Source organism: Danio rerio, chromosome 24 (genome assembly GCF_052040795.2).
Source record: "Danio rerio strain M-AB ecotype USA chromosome 24, GRCz13ab, whole genome shotgun sequence".
Lineage (NCBI taxonomy): Eukaryota > Metazoa > Chordata > Actinopteri > Cypriniformes > Danionidae > Danio > Danio rerio.
This window is the reverse complement of record NC_141044.1, coordinates 749,157-772,500: the sequence shown is the minus strand read 5'-3', so window position 1 is coordinate 772,500 and position 23,344 is coordinate 749,157. Positions and strand designations below refer to the sequence as shown.

Below are 23,344 nucleotides of genomic sequence, written 5' to 3'. Positions count from 1 at the left end.
GCTAAATGATGGTTAAGGTTTTCTGGGGTTGCTAAAGTGTTTTTGGTGGTGCTTTGTGGTTGCTAGGGTGTTGTTAAATAGTGGTTAAGGTGTTCTGGGGTTGCTAGTGTGTTTGGGTGTTGCATAGTGGTTGCTAGGGTGTTGCTAAATAGTGGTTAGGATGTTCTGGGTGTTGCTTTGTGGTTGCTAGGGTGTTGCTAAATGGTGAATACAATTTGCTAGGGTTGCTGGAAGTTGTTTTGTGGTTGCTAGGGTGTTGCTAAATGGTGAATACAATTTGCTAGGGTTGCTGGAAGTTGTTTTGTGGTTGCTAGGGTGTTGCTAGATGGAGGTTAAGGTGTTCTGGGTGTTGCTTTGTGGTTGATAGGGTGTTGCTAGAAGGTAGTTAAGATGTTCTGGGGTTGCTAAAGTCTTTTTGGTGATTCTTTGTTAGGTGTTTAGGTGCTGCTTGCTGGTTGCTAAGTGGTGTTTAATATGCTCTAGGCATTGCTAGAGTGTTCAGGTGTTGCTTGTGGTTGCTAGGGTGTTGTTAACTGGTAATTAAGATGTGCTGGGGGTTGCTAGAGTGTTTGGGTGTTGCTTGGTGGTTGCTAGGGTGTTGCTAAATAGTGGTTAGGATGTTCTGGGTGTTGCTTTGTGGAGAATAAGATATTCTAAGTGATTTTTGGGATGTTGTTATTTAGTGAATAAGATCTTCTGAGTGGTTGCTAAGATGTTGCTAAATAGTGTAAAGTAAAGGATGTTATGAGGGGTTGCTAGGAGGTAGAAAGGAAGCTCTAAATGGTTGCTAGGGCAAAAACATTTAAATCAGGCAACTTTATAATGGTGTATTAGTGGAAAATAGTGCAGAAAGCTAAGAAATGTACCCTCCATGAAGTAGAGGCTGGCGTCGATCCTCCATCTGATCTGGCCCTTGTGGGATCCGCTCACACCACGACTCTTATAGTCCAGGAAATTCTCAGACAAAACCTCATCTGTGCAAGAAACACACAGCAAAGACTGTAAGGACAGAAATTTCACAGGGATGCATTCAGATGACTGAAAGAGGTTATGACATACTGATACTAACATCTAAAAAACATTCTTGTAATTTAACAGGACCTTTAATTGAATCTTTATAAACAATAAATGAAAATGAAACGGGATCTCCTGACCGATGAGGTACATGCCGATCCAGTCTCCAGGCTCCACCTCCTCTTTGATGTCCCAGCAGATGCAGATGTCCTCTGATTGGCCGATGCAGTATTGGGAGGAGCTTACGGTCAGTGTGGAGCGGCTCTGTAAGGTCAGCAGGTCGGTGTCACTGGTTGAGCGATGGAGCGATCGGTCTGTCTGAGCGAAACCGAATCGAGAACCATCTTTCCAGCGCCGGCGCATCGGAGAACTGCGCGACGGAGACGCCATCGCCGCCAGACTCACAAACCTGCTCTGGTACAGGTTCTGCACACAAACACACACAACATTGGCATCTTTAAAGTACAAATCAAAACTAAGCATATTGATTTAGCTAGCTCACACTGCTAGTTTTGTGCTGAACAATTCATCTGCGTATGTCATTATGAAAAAAAAATGGTTTGCCCTTGTAATCTTTTGTAATTGAAATCTGAAAACGCACTTCCTGTTTGTTTTCAGTTTAATTCTTAGATTAGGTCTGTCTAAGGTGTTGGGCGTGACTAACATACTTAACCACGCCCCTTCCAGCTGTCAGTTTTGACAACAAACCGAAATGGTGGGTGAGTAGGAAGATTCTGTTAGGTTATAATAACTCTCTCCAAACCCTTTCCCCCATCTTTCTGAACGACACACTTACTTTCTCATTTAATATTCTGTTTCTCTAGGAACTGGGTTACAATACAAAAAAAAACATAATAAAAATGGTCACAGCTTCCGGTTCATGCGGACTTTAAATGAGAAAACAGTGGGCTTGTTTCTTTATTACCCTCCCTACCCATCCCCCCGAAAGCACCCTCTAGTGGATTTGTCATCTGAAACGTACAATGAAATGAACCCTTAGTAACGTATTTCATACTCGCAATGTTATAGACAGCGCCCTCTAGTGGATTTGTTATCTGAAATGTACAATAAAATGCACCTTAAGTAACGTATTTCAAATTCGGAAACATGTAAACAGCGCCCTCTAGTGGGTATGTCATCTGAAATGTACAATGAAATGTATCCTAAGTAACGTATTTCAAATTTGACACATGTAAACAGCGCCCTCTAGTGGATTTGACATTCAAAATGTACAATAAAATATAGACTAAGTAATGTATTTCAGATTCGCACGCATGTAAACATCGCCCTCTAGTGGATTTGTCATCTGAAACATACAATGAAATGTACCCTTGGTAATGTGTCAGATACACAAACATTTATACAGTGCCATCTAGTGGATTCATCATGTAAATTAAACTGAATTAAACAAAAAAGTGCTAATGCTATAATTTCTGTGATTTTAAATTTAAATAAATAAACATTGTGTTTCAATAAATAATGTATTTTATTACATTTTCTTTTTGATATATTTGTTTATCTAAGCAGTTCATTAAAATAACGATAATAATAACAATAATTAGCTTAATAATCTATTAAATAATAATAAAAAAAGGTAAATCAATAATAAAAAATAACTCTGGAACTCTAAACCAGCTATATACACAAAAATAAGCCAGATATTGGCTTATATATTGGCATTGACTGTGAATACATGAAGAGATACATGAGTTTTGGTCTGAACGTTTGACATTTTCCAGAAAATAAAAGTGAAAGATCATGCAGAGATCTGAATGGAGATGAACACGCTGCATCAAAACCAATTAGTGTCTCATAACAGGATATAACTGGCCCTAATAAGACGAGAACAGTTTGTTATCCAGTCATCAATCTACAGGGAAGCTTTAACATTGATTTTGATGCACATTAATGAGATGTTTTTATACAGATTTGGACACAAAACCATGAGAAGCATGAAGACTGAAGAGTGATGCATGCACAACACAATATATCCTGGTTATATCATGAGTTCTGATGGTCCATGTCAGTTCGCTTGCCATTTTAAACACAGGCCGATTGGAAACACAAGCTTCAGCATACAGTTTTGGGAAACCAAAAAAATGTAAAAACAAAATAAAAGTGAAACTGAAAAGTGAAATGCGCTTCAATACACTTTTAACTGCTGCTTCTAGGTGCAATTAACACTAGGGGGCAGCATGATGACAACAACTTTTGTTCAGTTTTACACTAATAATGTTTTTAGGGATATATTATTGACAAGTAAAAGATTGCTTTCATTTAGTAAAAATGTAGACAGCACCTTCTAGTCAATTTGAAATCTCGAAAGGTACAAATAAATAACGTATTTCAGATTGATAACAATGTAGACAGCGCCCTCTAGTGGATCTGTCATCTGAAACATGCAAAAAACTCATGGTAAGTAACGTATTTTTTATTTTTAAAAATGTAGACAGCTTCTTCTAGTGGATTTCTCAAGTGAAATTTACAACAAAAACTATGATTTTTGTATTTCAGGTTGACAACAATGTAGACAGCGCCCTCTAGTGGATCTGTCATCTGAAACATGCAAAAATGTACTCTTAAGGAATGTATTTTTGACTTGAAAAATGTTGGCAGCGCCCTCTAGTGGATCTGAAATCCTAAACGTACATGGTAATGTATCATAATTAACATATTTTAGATTTGAAAAATATAAATTGCGCCCTCTAGTGGATTTGACATCAAAACATACAACAAACAGCACGCGGAGAAATGTAATTTACATGTAAAATTTAAAAATGTAGGCTGTAGTATTTCCATTGAGAGAATCACAGAGATGCTCTGTACGTGCAGGGCAATACTGCCTGTTCAGCCCTGAAGGATTGTGTTTAATCAGTAGAGGAGAAACACAAGGAAACACTGAACATCTCTCTGAAAGCCTGATAAACACACAGATCTGGAAATAGCAGCGCCTCTGGGAGAAACGCAGAGAGAATCAAAATGACAAAGATGACAAAGTCTTCAAAAATGACAAAGTCTTACAGCAGATCCGCTGTTTCCTATAGGAGATTCTCTATTACTGCTGGAAAAACAGCCTTAATCTGAGCCTAAATAACTTGATTTCAATGAGTTTAAGTGCCCTGGTGTGTTTTAATGCAGCTGTTTGTGTCTTAAAGAGATAGTCTGAATGATGATTTGAGTGATTTGAATGATGTGAGAGGCGATCTCCTGGAGATCGTTACAAATTTAGTAAAGTAAAAACAAAAGTAGTGTGTCCCGAACTGTGGTTTGTGATCCGTATGAATCACGGATCAACCGTTATCCATTACACCCAGACAGAATGACAAAATATGGAAAGAAATGAACAGATATTTGTTACAGTGTAGATTAAAGGTGGAATAAAGGAGTTCAGGTGTTGATGAAAAGCAAACACTGCTGATGAAGATGAAGACGACGGAGGATCTGACGGGGAAAAGCACTGACCTTTACACTACACAGGTGGAGCAGCATTATGAGTCTCAAAGCACATCAGATCCTGAGGAGAAGGTCAGCGGTTACTGAAATAACATAAAACATTCAGCAGAGCCACACAAACACAGCCTGGAGATGCACTCAATCCTGGGATATCATGGAAATCAGGACTGCACCATTCTGGGAAAATAAATGATATTACAATCAAGGATAACATAGAAAGAAACTATGTGGATGTTGTTGAGTGTTGCAATAATGTTGCCATAATACAACTATACTATATCAAGTAGAGCTGCACGATTAATCGAAAAATGATCATGATCTCGATTGGACCCGACACACGATCTTCATTCAGCTTTTCTACAATTCAGCCAATGATATTTCCAATGTCAGGACGGAAGCTTAAAGGCAGTCGCACAAATCTTCACAGCAACACGGACACCTTCAAATGGCGTTAAAAGTGTCACATGCTGCATTTATAAGGTATAATTCACTCAGGAATGTCATTTCAGTCTTCATGTAATGATTTATTTGTGGCTGCGAAATCACATTTGAACTGACCACGAGCTACCGAGAACGCGCGCCAATGACGGCTACTTTAGTGAACAGAACCTGCATATGCTGTGAATAACAGGTAATAAAGTTGTAAATGACGTTCAGTTTGTTGCACAGAGGGATCGTTTGAGAGCCGCCCTGAAAGAATGATATGCATGTGTGTGTGTTTTATCATCAGTGCGGCGGCAGCCATGAGCCCATCCAGGTTCTGGCCAGGCTCAGGCCTGCTTAGCTTCAGTGATATGGCTGTGGCGATGTTTAGTGACTTGCCTGATTAACCGAGCCTAGTTAAGCCTTTAAACTGCACTTTAAACTGAATACTAACTTGTTTGTGGTGCAGTTTTATTTTTAAAGTTTATATTTAAAATGGTAAAGTTTTCATTCCAGACAGCAGCGTTAGTGTAAACGCTCTTCATCGCTCTTCATTTCGTAGGTTCCAAAAAGAAAATCAATAATTTGACTGAATTCTATTTCTAACACATTTCTGTACAATCCTCCACTTAAACCCTTGAGACATGGCAGTAGATCTCTGAAATGCACGCACTAATGCTGTGATTCTGATACTCCAGCTTTCTTCTGACTACATTTATGGATTCTTTGAGAGAATTATTGATTGCCAAAACAACAAAAAACGGCATTACATTACAATACAGTGTGAGAAACAGCAAATGCTCTCAGTGTTAAGATTATACAGCTAACAAAACATTCCCCACACAGGACTAAAGTGAATTACAGTGCATCTGAGCTCCACAGCTGTGATTATATCGATCTTTCTTCACAACTTTTAACACTCAATAACATTCATGTAGCAGCTGAGAAAAGCACAGATCTGGCTCTACTGAAGGAGAACTGTGTGATAATGGAGATAAATGTGTAAATAACCCACAGACGGCTGATGTTAAATACTGTTTACAGCATGTTCATAGCTAGAACATAACCAGAACATGTCTAGAACATCATAGCTTGAATATAACCAGAACAAAACCAGAACCTTATAGCCTGATTTAACCAGAACATAACCAGAATATCAAAGTGTGATTTTAACCAGAACATCATAACCTTAATATAACCAGAACATCATAATCAAAGCATAACCAGTACATCATAACAAGAACATCATAGCCTAAATATAACAAGAACATAACCTGAATATAACCAGAGCCTTATAGCCTGAATATAACCAGAATATCATAACCTAAATATTACCAGAACATTATAGCTTGAATATAACAAGACCATAAACACCATAGGCTGAATATAACAAGAACATAACCTGAATATAACCAGAACCTTATAGCCTGAATATAACCAGAATATTAAAGTGTAAATATAACCAGAACATCATAACCTTAATACAACCAGAACCTCATAACCAAAGCATAACCAGAACATCATAACCAGAACATCAAAGCCTGAATATAACAAGAACATAACCTGAATATACATCATAGCCTTAACTTAACCAGAACATAACCAGAACATTGTAGGCTTTATATAAGCCTTAATCTAAGTTCCGAAAAAATTCCCAAAACGAAAATACAAATATTGTCATTTAGAGCATTTTATTCAGAACAACAAATATTTTCATTTAACCATGGTATATTAATATACAAATTAATATAAACATGACTGTAAAAAGAGCCCCTTTTTATAATTTTTGTTATAAAAATGATCTTAATGACCATTTTTAATATACATTTGTACAAAAAAATTATATTCAGTGCTTTACAGAATAACCCCAATCTTTGGGGTTGTAGATAAAAAAAATAATCTCTTATTTTTTCCCAAATAACTGTATATTAAAAACAGCATCTAAAAACGATGAAATATGAATTACGGCTTCTTTTAAATATGCATTTCTAAAACACATTCAGCCTCTTCTCTACATCCAGGCAGTCTGAATATAAATGTACATGTAAATCAGACACAATCCAGCAGGGATTCAACAACAAAGATCCACAGAGGACGACAGAAAGACAATAAAGATATTATTATGTTAAGTATCAGCGCTGACCTCTGCATCTGCGTGAATGAGGATATAAAAGGCTTGAGTGAATGAATGATTTCTGCCATCTGTACGACTGCAGATCAACTGAGCATCAATGGAAAACAAGCATCAAAGCATCTGCGTAAAATCATAATCCACTGAGACTCTAATATTACACTCCATCTCTCGTTTTCAATTAATTTTTTATGTCATGTGCAAGGGAGAATTTTTTCTATTTAAAATATTCCCTTCCCTTAATCTTTTTAAAAGTAGAATTAAAACAGTTACGTCCCCTCGTTTGTTTTGTTCTCATCAATGACACAAATATCCTCAAAAGAAATGCATGTAATTCCCCGCTGTATTTAGAGATGTTAAACTGCTCGGTTTGTTGTTGCATACAATAATATATCAAAAAGATTAAACAATAGATAAAAGAATGAAGTATATAGAAAACAACTTCAAAGTGAGTGGTGCAAATAAAAGAAATAAATAAACTAAACAAATCTTTCTACAGTAAATATTGCTTTGCCTAACTACAAATAAAAAATAAAAACAAACATATTTGCAATGGTGTCATACTGATACTGCTTAAAGTTGTATGAGCAAAACTAAAATATCTGCAAAATGAAAAATAACATGCTTTGGTATGTGACAAAGAGCAACTAAAATACTATACTATTCATTTGGAACTATTAATCCAAATGAATAATAACTGGGAAGTGTAATTTCGCTGATGATCTCATAACCAGAACATAACCTGAACATAACCAGAACATCGTAAGCTAATCATATCCTAATTATAACATAACCATAATCTGAAAATAACCTCAACATAACAAGAACATAACCAGAACATAACTAGACCATAATCTCAACATAACCTAAACATAATCTGAACATAACATAAACATTAGATGAACACAACAAGAACATAATAAACTAATTATATACTAATCATAACTTAAACATAACCTGAAAATAACCTCAACATAACATGAACATAACCAGACCATAGTCTCAACATAACCAGAACATAATCTTAACATAACCTAATCATTAAATGAACATGACAAGAACATCATAAGCTAATTAAATCCTCATCATAACTTAATATAAGCTTAAAATAACGTCAACTAGAACATAACCAGACCATAATCTTAACATAATCTAAACATAACCAGACCATAATCTCAACATAATCTAAACATAATCAGAACATAATCTGAACATAACCTAAACATTGCCTGAACATAACAAGAACATCATAAGTTAATCATATCCTGATCATAACTTAAACATAACCTGAAAATAACCTCAACAAGAACATAACCAGACTATAATCTCAACACAACCTAATCATAACCCGAATATAATCTGAACATAACATAAGAACATCATCATAACCTTAACCCTAATCCTAATCATAACTTTAACATAATCTAGAAATAACCTGAACCTAACACAAACATAACCAAAACATAACCAGACCATAATCTGTACATAACCTAAACATTACCTGAACATAACAAGATCATTAGCTAAACATATCCTAATCTTAACTTGAACATAACCCAAACATAACCTAAAAATGGCCTTAGCATAACCAGAACATATCCGAACATAACCAGACTATAATGTCAACATAACCGGACCATAATCTCAACATAACCAAAACATTAGAACAAATCTAGATTATAACCAAAGCATAGCTTGAACATAAACAGACCATAATCTCAACATAGCCTAAACATAACCAGAACATAATTTCAACATACCCTAAACATTACCTGAACATAACAAGAACATCATATCCTAATCATAACTTGAACACAACCAGAACATAACCTCAACATAACCCAAACATAACCAGAACATCATAACCTAATCATATCCTTATCATAACTTAACATAACATGTGAACGTAACCTTAACATTACCTAAACATAACATAAACATTACCAGAACCTAATCTGAAATTAACCTGAAAATAACCTAAACATAACCTAAACACAACCAAAACATAACCTGAACACAACCATACCCGGCGCATGTTAGACATGCAGCGTAGGTTACCAGAGCGATTAAAGTCAGCTACCATCATGAGATCTAAGACCCAGGATTGAAGCAAACTAAACTGAAACTTAACTGGATAAGCAGGTAATCCAGCTTCATGGTACAGGTGCACACCCCTGATGTGAAATATAAATGTACTGTATGCTAGCAGAAGTGTGAAGTAAAGCGTCTGCTAATGTTAAATGTGAATGCATGTTAATAAAGAGTAAAGTGAAGCGTCTGCTGGAGTGAATGTGCATGTCTGCTGGTAGTGAGTGTGTTGGAGTGTGACGGCTCGTGAGGGATTGCGGTATATATAGGTCAACTGCGCTCATAAGAGCTGGTACAGTGATGGTCTGCTCCCTGCGGCTCTCTGTGTGTTTCCCATTAGCAGACATCATGAGCTTTCCAAAAAGACAAAGCACTTTCATTAGTTCTGCGTCCGCTGCTGCTGCGCTGCGTTTATTCAGATGGAGTTTGACATGCTCTACTTTATGCATGGGTGTGTGTCTGTGTGTATGTGTGTGTGTGTGTGTGTGTATGTGTGTGTGTGTGTGTGTGATGAAAATAATAGAGAAATAATTTTAAAATGTTTGTAGCATCATGGTGTTAATATTAATGATAATATACTGTATATATATATACCGTGTTTGTGTGTACTGAATATATATATATATATATATATATATATATATATATATATATATATATATATATATATATATATATATATATATATATATATAATGTATTATTTGTATTATAGTTATTATAACTATTTTCTAATAAATAGTAACTATAGGAAAATATAATGACAAATGACAATTGTTATCTTCACTATTATTATCCTGTTTTTTTCTCTGTATCTGTATACTAATAATTAAATATCTATCAATAATTATTTTAATCTTCATATGAGACTAATAATAAATCTATATACTGTTTAATATCAGGCATAACATTACTTATAATAATAATAATAATAATAATAATAATAATAATAACAATAATAATAGTATTAATAATAATAATGAATAGTAAAATAAAAATAATAGTACTAGTACTTCTACTACTACTACTACTACTACTACTACTACTAATAATAATGAATAGTAATAGTAATTAATAATAAATAATAATAATAATAATAATAATAATAATAATAATAATAAATATAATAAAATAATAATAATATTAATGAATAATAATGAATAATAATAATAATAATAATGAATAATGATAATAAAAAATAAATAAAATAATAATAATATTAATAATTTTCCCAGTGATGGGTTGCAGCTGGAAGGGCATCTGCTGCTTACAAACATGCTGGATAAGTTGGTGATTCATTACACTGTGAAGATCCCAGATTAATAAAGGGACTAAGCTGAAAAGAAAATGAATGTATGAATAATAATAATGAATAATAAATAAATAAATAAATAAATAAATGATAATATAATAATTATAATAATAATGAATAATAATAATAATGAACATTAATAAATAATAAATAAATAAATAAATGATTAATTTAATACTAATAATAATACTAATAAAAATGAATAATAATAATAATAATAATAATAATAATAATAATAAATATAATAAACATTTTGGATAGAAAAAAAAGATTTAAAATTTTTTTTGAATTAAGATTTTTTTACATTAAAAGTTTCTATTAGTCTGTTAGTTGTTTTACCCACTTTAAAATGTGCCTCGTACATTAAAGATTATTTCTACATGATTTAATGCATTAGCCCATTTAGATATTATTTAATGTATTTAGGTGAATTCACTGATGTTACATAATAGTTATACTATAAAGCTAATTAATGTTGATACCACTGTTTAGCTTCAGAAGAATAGCATTTATTTTTGTTGAATAATTTTTTTTCTATAAAAACAAGTTATCTGTGATATATCTGTCCGTGATTTTGATATCTATGTGAATGTGTGTGTGCTTGAGTGTGTAAATACATTTAGCAAGCCACAGCTGTCCCAGAGTGCACAGGGTAAATACCAGCCTGATGATGCCTGACGATCAATCCTAACCTCACATCCAATACCAAAGCCACTGCTTCATAAATCACATTAATCTCTGTATAATAATCAACAGAGAGGCTTCAGAACCACACCACTGAAACTGCAGACACAGAGACGGAAACACACACTTCTCAGCTGATGATGTAGACATACTTACTGAAATAACTGGGTATTTGGTTACAAATGCAGCATTTTTGTAATATATGTGCTATAATATGTGCAAATTATACCAATAGTCACGCTTTACAATAGAGTTTCATTAGTTCATGTATTTAAGGATGATCAATAGTTGTAGAGCATTTATTAATCATAGGTCAACATTTACGAAAGCGTTATTAACATCCAAATTCATGCTTTTTAGCATTAGTTAATGCACTGAGTAAATGAACTAACAATAAATGACTGTATTTACATTAATTAACATGAATAAACACTGTAATAAATGTATTGTTCATTGTTTGTTCGTGTTAGTAAATGCATTAACTAACAATACCTAATACAACATCATTGTAAAGTGTTACCATAATAATAATGATAATAACAACAACAACAATGATGACAACGATTATAATAATAATAATAATATTATTATTATAATATAATAAATATAATAAAACTATTATTATTATTGTTATAATTATATAAATATATAAATTAATATATACTTTATTTTGCTGTTTGTTTAATCAGCTTTTTTCAAATGAGCTAAAACAACACAATTAAGTTTTTTTTTGGGGGGGGGGGGGTGGAGATACCCCAATTGTTTTTATATTAAATCCACTTAAATTAGTGAAAACTAATAAGTTAACTTATTGACTTCATGTTGTCTCTACACAAATTGATTGTGTGGAACCCAGCATTTTTACAGTGTATTACTGTTGTTTTTATATTTTTCAGTGTGACCTATAATATGGAATGAATAATAATAATAATAACAACAACAACAGCAATGATTATAATTATAATAATAATAAATATTATATAATTACTATTATTTATTATTTTTTTCTGTATTATACTATGAAGATAAATAATACTAATAATAACATGTATTATTAGTATTCACTTATTTCAGTGTATATATGGAATAATAATAATAATAATAAATAAATAAATAAATAAATAAATAAATAAATAAAAATAAATAAATAAATTATTATTATTATTATAATAACAATTATATAAATTTATGGGCTATAATATGGGAATAAATAATTAATTAAATAAATAAATTAATTAATTCATTAATTAATAAAGCCCTATTTATTTATTTTTGTGTCCGTCACAGTCACCAGTGAGTCTATACAAATCACTGGAGAACTACAAACCTGCCACCAAAAGAACTACTAATCCCATCTTACCTGTTCACACACACCAATTGCAGTTCTCTCACTGATTGCACACACACACACACAGCGGGAAGCTCACCATAGACTGATTACCAGGACTATGAATACCCCTCACACTCACACACACAGTGCTGAGTCTTGTTCACATGTACAAAGCGTTTCCTAGTCTAGCCGCACTTCCTGACCCTTGTTTCGTTCTTTGTTTATCCTGTTTGCCGTCTGCACCGACCTCTGCCTGTGACCACGACTACACTTTTGGAGTACCCTCATGGAACCGTTTGTTCCTTTTGACCACTGCCTGCTTGACCAAGCTGTGAATAAACTGAGTTTAGACCCTGAACTCCGTTGTTGCAGTATCTTTGCTCTATTGTATTCACGTAGGCTTGTATTTTGATTTGATATTTTATGCAGATGCATTCTTGATCAATGTAAAATTATGAATTCTTCATAAATATAGTTATTTAAATCATCTGGTGAAATTATATTCATATTACACACAAACACACACTATATAAACATTATAAACATACTTATTTTTATAAGCAAAAACAAAATATCGCAATGTCATTTTTCCCCAATATGGTGCAGCCCTACTGTTTAATAAAGTGTGTAAGAGGAGCTGTAAACAGCGGGATGATCATGTCAGTATGTCTGTGTGTGTGTCACATGGAAAGAGGAAAAAAGCTGAATGACACCAGAAAAAAAGAGAAAGATGTGCTTATAAACAACACACACACACACACACACACACACACACACACACACACACACACACACACACACACACACACACACACACACACACACACACACACCGACAGAATTTTAAATTGTTGTTCATACATTCTTAAAATTGTTAAATATACTGTTTATTAGCATTTATCATTAGTGTTTTTTCCTGAAATGTTGATTGCTAAATATCCTGTAGTGTTTATTATTATTTATTGTTAGTTGTTGTTTATCACTATTACTGTTATTTGTTTTCATGCTTTAACGTAAACATCACAAATGCAATGTATGTAATTATTGTCTGCTATTATTATTATAATTGTACTACTATTATAACTTATATTGTCTATTTTACTGCTCTATACAGTGGCAATGTGTACTCGTATGTGTTTGTATTTCTTTTATAAATATATATATATATATATATATATATATATATATATATATATATATATATATATATATATATATATATGTATATACTGATGTTATTTAGGCTTTTGTTTACTGCTATGTATGCTTTGGCAATACACAGCCATGTCTATCAATCCAATTGCCACCCAAAAAGATGATATGAGAGAGAGAGAGATAGAGAGAGAGAGAGAGAGAGAGAGAGAGAGAGAGAGAGAGAATCCCTCAATCACCAGTAGAACATCAGAACAAAATACGGGCACACAAATACACGCACGCAAACAAACACAAACGCAAACAAACACACACACACACACGCACACACGCGCACACACACACACACACACACACACACACACACACACACACACACACACACACACACGATGAAACGCGATCTTCACAGGACTGCGCGCGCGTCTGCAGAGGTAAATGACTCTCCATCGACACACACGCACGCACGCACACACACACGGACATGACAATGAAGCCCTCGCTCACTCATAGACACACACCTGAGACAGAAAGATCCGCCGGTGGATCATGCTCAAGCTCCGGGCTCCAGCTCAGCGGGTCTCACTGCAATCCTCAAGCCGAACACGGTGATCCGGAGCCGGGGAAACCGCTCAATCCATCCCGAGCAGCAGAACCAGAGCGTCAACACTGTCCCGCATCAGCACTGCGCAGCAGCCAATCAGCAGTCGGCATTCCTTCTGACTCCGCCCACAACACAAGACGAGCTGAACTGTGATTTAAAGAAGACACGCACTGAACTGGCACTCAGTGTAACAGCAGTCTAATTAAATATACACAACAATCAGGGCAAGAATCATTATTAAAGAGCGTTGATCAACTTGACCTCAAAATATTGAATGATATTTATTTAATTTATTATTAAATGACTTTATATTTTGCCGTTATATCCTTCACTAATTTGTCAGCAAGACGTTTTAACCATTTAAATTACAATCAAGGCTGTGATCACTTATTATATGACGTTTTAATACAGGTATTAATGATCTTACTCTATTTTTATATCCGCTTGATAATGAAACATAAACTAAGTAGACACTTGACTTACATTTAACATGCATTCTAAGTACATATCACTTCTATACATAGATTTAATGCATTTATCAAAACATTTAACCTACATAAGACTCAATCTTGCATTAATCTAGCATATTAATCCATGGATTATTTAGTTACTAAGTCGAAGTACGTTATGATACTTTATTTAAAGAGTAAGATTGACTTAAAATTGCAATGCATTACTTTTTTACCAAAGCTGTATGTGTGTATACCCAAAACATAATATTTAGCTGTATCTCAACCCTGTTTATATAATTGAGACCTGCAAAACTACATATTTTGGATTTTTCTCTTATATTAAAGAGCATGATAAATAAATTAGCTGTATTGTAAAGTGCAGCGCTGACTGCTTTATGTAAGTTACACTTAAAGTAAATAAATTCAAAATAAATATATAAATTAATAAGTAAGCTAAGTTTTAATTAACTTTAGACTTATTAAAGGTAAATATAGCCTATTATTTAGCTTTATAGAATAATCTGAATTAAATAACCAACATTCAAGGTTGGTTACATTTCAGGTAACAATTGGAAGTTACTACTTTTATTTATTTATTACTTTGTTAAGTTGAGATAAGAACATTTCAAAGAAATATTTTTACTATAAAGAAGTCGAATGCTTATCTGCTTACAAAAAAACAAACACTGTCTCTCTCCCTATACTATATTCGAATGAAATCCTGTAAAATATTGTGCGTTTTAATTAAATAAATCGTGTCTCATTAAGCTGAAGTTCATTCAAGGTGGCTCCCCGCTCTCTCTGTCGCCATCTGTGGTCGAAACACTACACTGCATGTTTCTAGTAGAGTAGCTCTTTTACGTCATCGCTGTATCTGGCCCATCTGGCCTGAGGAATCCCCATGGTTACTGTGTATTAATATAAACATATCACTGCAGACCTGCCACTCTGCGATACCCATTTACAACAACTCGTATCCTAATTATATTTTGTTCGGACACGTGCTTATCGAGTCTGTTTTGGATTTGAGGTCAGTGTTGTCTTTGTTTGGACGACGGTGGATTTGGTGATGTTGGATGCCCCGCAAAGATCAATGTTTGGATACACTACTAATGCTCACCTGCTGTCCTGTTCAATCTTTGACGAAGTAAGTCTATCGCCAAAACCCGATGCTTTCTCGCAATAAAGAAGCAGCAGTGTTGTTTACGGACGTGATGTAAACACGCAAGAACGTAGGCTTGACATTTCCCGCTTAATCCAACTCGACGGTTCCAGTGTGTGGAATGGGGACCACTAATGATTAACCATAGTCAATAGAGTTGGCGGGAAAACCGTTTTGATATGTTAATGAAGCCTACATTGTGAAAACTGTTACTAACACCTTTACCACTGTAAAAGATGCCTTTCTAGGTTACATTTGTTGTCTTGTTTCTAGTCCAAATATTTAAAAATCCTTAAATCAAGAAGCATTTTATATACAAGCAAAAAATAGCCTTGTTTTCAGAAATAATATGCCTAAATTAAGTGAGTTTTTCCTTAAAACAAGCTTAACAATCTGCCAATTTACAGAGCAAAATGTCTTATTTTGACATGGCATTTTTTGGTCATATTTCTAAACGCAAGTCTGGAGAATGCTTCTTGATTTAAATATTTGTAGATATTTGGACTAGAAAATAAATAAATAAATAAATAAATAAATATATATATATATATATATATATATAAACAATATCACGCGAGCGTCCCACCAGTCACCTGGATGACTTGCATGCATTTTCATATTTGTATTTAAATGAGTGAAGACAGTTTAAAATAATAATAATAATAATAAAAATAGCCTGAATAATAAATAAAACATATTCAAGCACCATTAAAACCTTATGTTTATGGTTGGAGTTGTATTCACTAATGATAAGTAAGTACACAAAAGCGCAACAGAGACCTCTAGCGGGCATTTATGATTACTGCAGTTTACCAAACATTTAAAATCTTATGCAATAGTTATTTCTGTCATGGAAGACTCTGAGTGAAATCAAAAGATCACTTAAACAGCTGTTTATGTTAATAAATTCCCCATGCCATCTTAAATGATGATAGTGCTTATTGCAAGAAATGTTTTGCACTCGTCCTCTAGAATCAGGTATTATCCATATTATTTCTTCCTAGGCATGTGACTTAAATGTGTGATCATTTATGAAATTGCAGTAATTTTACCTGTACAAAAGCAGTCCGTCATGATACTTTATTTAGGAAATTCCTCACATGGCAAAAATACTATAGTATTTTGTAATGTAGTGTTTTTTGAACCATACTATAGTAAATACAGTTGAAGTCAGAATTATGACCCCCCCCCCCCCACACACACACACATTTCTAATAATTTTTTATAACTTATTTCTAATAACTAATTTATTTTCTCTTTGTCATGATGACAGCACATAATATTAGACTAGATATTCTTCAAGACACTAGTGTTCAGCTTACAGTGACATGTAAAGGCTTCACTAGGGTAATCAGGGTAACTAGGCAGGTTGGGGTAATTAGGAAAGTCATTGTATAACAGTGGTTTATTCTGGAGACAATCCAACACTAATATTGCTGAAGGGGCGAATGATATTGACCTTAAAATGGCTTTAAAACTATTAAAAACTGCTTTTATTCTAGCCCAAATAAAACAAATAAGACTTTCTCCAGAAGAAAAAATATGATCAAACACACTGTGAACATTTCCTTGCTCTAATAAACATAATTTGTGAAATATTTACAAAAGAAAAAAATTCAAAGGGCGGCTAATAATTCTGACTTCAACTGTACTTGCATTAATATGTTGTGGTGATTTAAAGTATAAAGAAAATTTAAAGAAATGACCCAGTACTGTAGTTTTCTACAACTATAGGGTTTATTATGCTACAATACAGCACAGTTTACTGTAGTAAAAATTAAAATACACTACAGTATTTGACAGTTTATCAGTTCACAGTAATAATACTACAGTACACTGCAGCAAAGAGCTGTAAATCTAAAACATCAAACCAATAAACCAAAGAGATCTAAACAACAACAACAAACAACAATGACAAACAAAAACGACAATGACAAACAAAAACAACAACAACAAACAAAAACAACACAACAACAAACAACGACAAAAAACAATAACAAACAAAAACAACAACAACAAACAAAACCAACAACAAACAACAACAAACAACAAACAGCAACAACAACAAACAACAAACAGCAACAACAACAAACAACGACAACAAACAGCCACAAATAAAAACAAACAACAAATAACAACAAGAAACAACAATAAGAAACAACAACAAAAACAACAACGAATACAACAAAAAACAACAACAACAAAACAAAAAAATAACAACAAACAAAAACAACAACAAATACAACAACAAAACAACAACAACAAAAAATAACAACAAACAAAAACAACAATACAACAACAAAACAACAAACAACAACAACAAAAAATAACAAAAAAACAACAAACAAAAACAACAACAAATACAACAACAAAACAACAACAAATACAACAACAAAACAACAACAAAAAAATAACAAAAAAACAACAACAAATACAACAACAAAACAACAACAAATACAACAACAAAACAACAACAAACAACAACAAACAACAACAAAAAATAACAACAACAAACAAAAACAAATACAACAACAAAACAACAACAACACAAAACAAAAAAATAACAACAACAACAAACAAACAAACAAAAACAACAACAACAAACAACAACATGATATCACAAATCCACTGCTCTAATAATGACAGAAACAACACTGTTTGGACTCAATTTCAGAGTGATTATGCCTGTTCAAACTACACCTGCCGTTACACTTGTATTAGCATCCACATCAGCACATGACATTGTTACGTCTGTTATATGATATGCATGATAAACAAAACATTTATAGACCAATTTTGCATGACACCCTACTGAGCTCACATCTTGTGCTTTTACTAATGGCCGATCACTGCAAAAAAAATACAACATGGACCTCTAGTGGCCACACATGACTATTACAGCTTACCATTTAAATAAGGCTTATAAAATCTGCTGTTTCAGCCTACGGCTTACTTATTTCTGCTATATAGACGACTAGAAGACACAAGATCATAGACATTTTACCATTTACTGGTCACTTTGTTATCTGTGGTGTGTTCATAGCCTAAATGAACACACCACAAATAGTGCTGTATCTCTCTCTGACCCTTTTAGGCTCTTATTTGTGGCGTTTTGGCACATTCAACGACAAGACTAACGTCCTATGCTAAAGAGGGGCTGCTGTTTATGCTAATGAGATTGAGAGATGGGCACTAGTGGGCGGGGCTTTCCCCCTTTGATGACACGTACAAAGGGAAAATGCCAATCAAAGTGTTTCATTCATCAAGTCTGATTAGAACAAAGACAATTAATTCATTTAACCATTAGAGGCTGGCTATATTCACCACACAACTGCCTTTAAACCTCTTATATAAGTGATTTCTGCACAGCAGCTCCTTTCTAAGTAAAAAGAGAGAAAAGCTGACAGGAAGACAGACGACAGGCAGAATGTCGCAGGTGAGCAGAAACAGTAGACTAGTTGTTCCCTCCCTGCTGTCAAATACATTACACCGTGTCCTTTGGAGGAACGCCATGTTTTAGATCCACACAAGTCCACTAGAGAGCAGTCTTCTCATTCAAGACACATCCCCAATGCCTGTAATACATTTCCTTTCTTCAGCTCATCAAAGTCTTTATAATGCACAGCAGTGTTGTCTTTTCCACAAGTGCCGCTGGACCAGAACAGAACCGCAGTTCAGTCCCCGGGGAGGAAAACTGCGTTACAAGCCGGAATTACATCATCAAGCGCGGGTTTAAATAGAGCACCACAGTCCCTGCTGAGAGCGCGCGTGACGGAGGAAAAACCAGCCGAATCGGACAGAAAAGCCCGCAAAGTGCCTCCTCTCACATCAAAGAGCTTCTTCATGCACAATGACTGGAAATCTGGCCATAGAGAAGAGCTGAGAATGCAGCTCGAGTGAACTTCTCCTCCAGCCTGCGGCGGCTTTCGCCTTGTTGTAGCGCAACAGGAGAAGACTCACATGTTAGAAACACTGAGGTTTATTTTAGACCTTTGCATAAAGAGTTTCCATTTTTAAAAGTGCCACCGTCTTTAACGAAGGCAGGCACTTGTAAACATGGAAACTTTTCATGAAAAAAGATAAAGGTGTTTCTAATCTAGCTGATAGAAGGCAACAGTGACTCAAATAAGCAACCAAGCTCTGCAGAAGAGCATCTCTGAACACACAACACGTCCAACCTTGAGGCGGATGGGCTACAGCAGCAGAAGAGCACACCGGGTGCCGCTCCTGTCAGCTAAGAACAGGAAACTGAGGCTACAATTCACACAGACTCACCAAAACTGGACAATAGAAGATTGGAGAAACGTTGCTGCTCTGATGAGTCTCCATTTCTGCTGACACATTCAGATGCTCGGCTCAGACAACATGAAAGCATGGATCATCCTGCCTTGTATCAGCGGTTCAGGCTGGTGGTGGTGGTGTAATGGTGTGGGGGAGATTTTCTTTGGGTCCATTAGTACCAATTGAGCATCAACACCACAGCCTACCTGAGTATTGCTGCTGACCATGTCCATCCCTTTATGAGCACAGTGTCTCCATCTTCTGATGGCTACTTCCAGCAGGATAACGCAGCATGTCATAAAGCTCAATCATCTCAGACTGCTGAACATGACGATGAGTTCGCTGTACTCAAATGGCCTCCACAGTCACCAGAGCTCAATCCAATAGAGCAGCTTTGGGATGTGGTGGAACGGGAGATTGGCATCATGGATGTGCAGCCGACAAATCTGCAGCAACTGTGTGATGCTATCATGTCAATATGGAGCAAAATCTCTGATATTTCCAGTAGCTTGTTGAATCTACAACACCAAGGATTAAGACAGTTTTGAAGGCAAAAGAGGTCCAACCCGGTACTAGTAATGTGTACCTAATAAAGTGGCCAGTGATTGTATGTGTACACATATACTTATAGCTATTACATTTGAACATATATTAACATATTTGTAACTCCAATGCTTGAAGAAAAAGCTATATTTACAATATTTTGAAATACATGTTGCATATGACATTTTAGGTTAATGTCATATATGGTATTTGCATATTTTCATATATCAGATTTCAATGTGGATTCATTGTTAAAGATGGATACTTAATAATAATAATTAGATTTAAATAATTATGTTTAAAAAGACATACAAGTAAAAAAAACTTGTAATAAACCCCAGTAACACTGCAGAGTTTTTTTTGCACTATAAAGGGTCATTATTATTATTACTATTATTATCATTATTACTATTATTATTACTATTATTATCATCATTGTTATTATTATTATTATTAATATTATTATTATTACTATTATTATCATTATTATTATTACTATTATTATTATTATTGCTATTATTATTATTACTATTATTATTATTACTATTATTATTACTTTTATTACTATTATTATCATTACTATTATAATTATTATTATCATTATTATTATTATTATTATCATTATTATTACTATTATTATTATTACTATTATTACTATTATTATTACTTTTATTACTATTATTATTATCATTATTATTATTATTATTATCATTATTATTATTACTATTATTATTATTACTATTAATATTATTGCTATTATTATCATTATTATTATTACTATTATTACTATTAATATTATTATTATTGCTATTATTATCATTATTATTATTACTATTATTACTATTAATATTATTATTATAATTATTAATATTATTTATATTACTACAAATATTATTATCATTATTATTACTATTAATATTATTATCATTATTATTATTATTATTATTATTATTATTATTAAAATTATTATTATTATTATTATTACTACTACTATTATTATTACTTTTATTACTATTATTGTCATTACTATTATTATCATTACTATTACTATTATTATTATTATCATTATTATTATTATTACTATTATTACTTGTGTAGCTCTAAAACATCAAACATACAGGTCAAAACTAACCTACATGATTGCAGCAAAAAGGGAACAGTTTTTCAGAGGTGAAGATGAAAGACGTTTTAACAGCCGCAATAAATGTCTCTTACGAAAGGGGTTATTTCTGATGTCATGCCGACTTCAGGATGGAGATTGAACGGTCGGCTTATTTCCTTTCAGCTCCTAATGAAAAGAAGGCTGAGTGTGTTGACTGCGGGGAACATCTGGGGTGCGTCACAAATCAACATGTGTGAGCAGATGCAGCTCTGGAGGAAAGCAGATGACCACTACACCTGTGCTGGAATAACACTGATCATAATGAGGAGGTGCTGTGCGCCTGTATGGCTGTATTCAGCTTATCCACTCGTCTGTGCTTCATCTTCTGTGACTGATCATTTATGGGAAAGAACCTGCAGAGAGTGTCTCTGTAAAATAAAATCTGTCAAATTTATGGTAAAAAATAAAATGGTAGCGGTGGTTGAGAGTGTTTTACATTTAAACTGTACAAACCGTAAAAGAAATGCGATAAACTACTGTATTTATATAGTGTCTATACATTTGTAAAACAAAATCTGTAAAATTGACTGAAACTAATTTCAGATGTGGTTCCCAGTATTTTAGCATTAAAAATTTGGTACAAACCATAAAGGAAATTCATTTTTTACAGTAAAGTACCGTATTAAAATAGTGTCTGTACACTGTAAAGTTTATAAAATCTGATGATAAAATAACCCCGGCCATTGTTGTTCCCAGTATTTTACAGTTAAAAATACAAAACAGCCCGTATTTTTTTTTCTTTATGGTAAACTACCATATTTACACAGTGTCTATGCAAGGCATGTCCAAACTCGGTCCTGGAGGGTCGGTGTCCTGGAAAGTTTAGTTCCAACCCCAATCAGACACACCTGGGCTAGCTGATCAAGCTCTTACTACACTTTCTAGAAGCATCCTTGCAGGTGTGTTGAGGCAAGTTGGAACTAAAATCTGCAGGACACCGGCCCTCCAGGACCGAGTTTGGACACCCCTGGTCTATACCATAGACTGTAAAAGATATAGATGTAGTATCCGTGACATCACCCATAGGTTTATAAAGAACCCAAAAGAAGCTTCCAGTGGGCGAGGCCAACCGTCGCCGTTTTGTTCGCATGTCACGGCATCAACCGAGGATAACAAATAAGAGGTGGAGCATGAGCGGAGCTCCTGACGCATGCTGGCATTCTGCTTCGACAGGCTTTCCTATGGGAGACACTTAATACTTCATTACCTGCGACTCGTTTGTCTTCATGTGCTTGGCTGTACACTATATCAATAAAGTGTTTAGACTTTTAAAAACACTGCTGTAACACATTGAGCCGCTAAACATTGTTCTTATGACGTTTTTTACACGAGGAAAAAGCGAATTACTTCCAAACACTTCAGATATAGTCTGCGTTAAATGCAAGGCTATTGATGAACAGCATAACACTGTATGACAATGCTTCAGATGAGTGATCTAGAGCCTGCAGCTAATCAATCTGGCAGATTCTGGAGAGCATTACGACTCTAAAGCACATTATAAATGATAAATAATCTTAAATAAGATCAGTGCATTTATAGAGATGGTGTATAAG

General features: G+C 33.9%; 1 protein-coding gene and 1 long non-coding RNA gene across 9 annotated transcripts in view; one reads left to right on the top strand and one right to left on the bottom strand.

Annotated features, from left to right (window-relative positions):
- Positions 1 to 23,344, bottom strand: part of hecw1a (HECT, C2 and WW domain containing E3 ubiquitin protein ligase 1a) — a 226,340-nt gene that overhangs the window by 56,004 nt on the left and 146,992 nt on the right. For 2 of the 8 annotated variants that reach the window (XM_087309000.1, XM_087309004.1), the window contains exons 1-4: positions 14,109 to 14,244; positions 4,477 to 4,550; positions 1,155 to 1,440; positions 867 to 974 (exon numbers count right to left, since the gene is read on the bottom strand). In XM_087309000.1, coding sequence (XP_087165126.1) covers positions 867 to 974; positions 1,155 to 1,440; positions 4,477 to 4,503 — 421 coding nt within the window. In that variant the 5' untranslated portion in view covers positions 4,504 to 4,550; positions 14,109 to 14,244. Of the gene's footprint in view, positions 1 to 866; positions 975 to 1,154; positions 1,441 to 4,476; positions 4,551 to 14,108; positions 14,245 to 23,344 lie in introns of those variants that run through there. The other 6 variants (XM_087309001.1, XM_087309005.1, XM_087308999.1 and 3 more) reach the window with 3 other exon arrangements.
- Positions 15,508 to 22,211, top strand: LOC141380800 (uncharacterized). The gene is made up of 2 exons (XR_015524655.1): positions 15,508 to 15,790; positions 21,915 to 22,211. It is a non-coding gene; the product is annotated as an uncharacterized LOC141380800 (long non-coding RNA).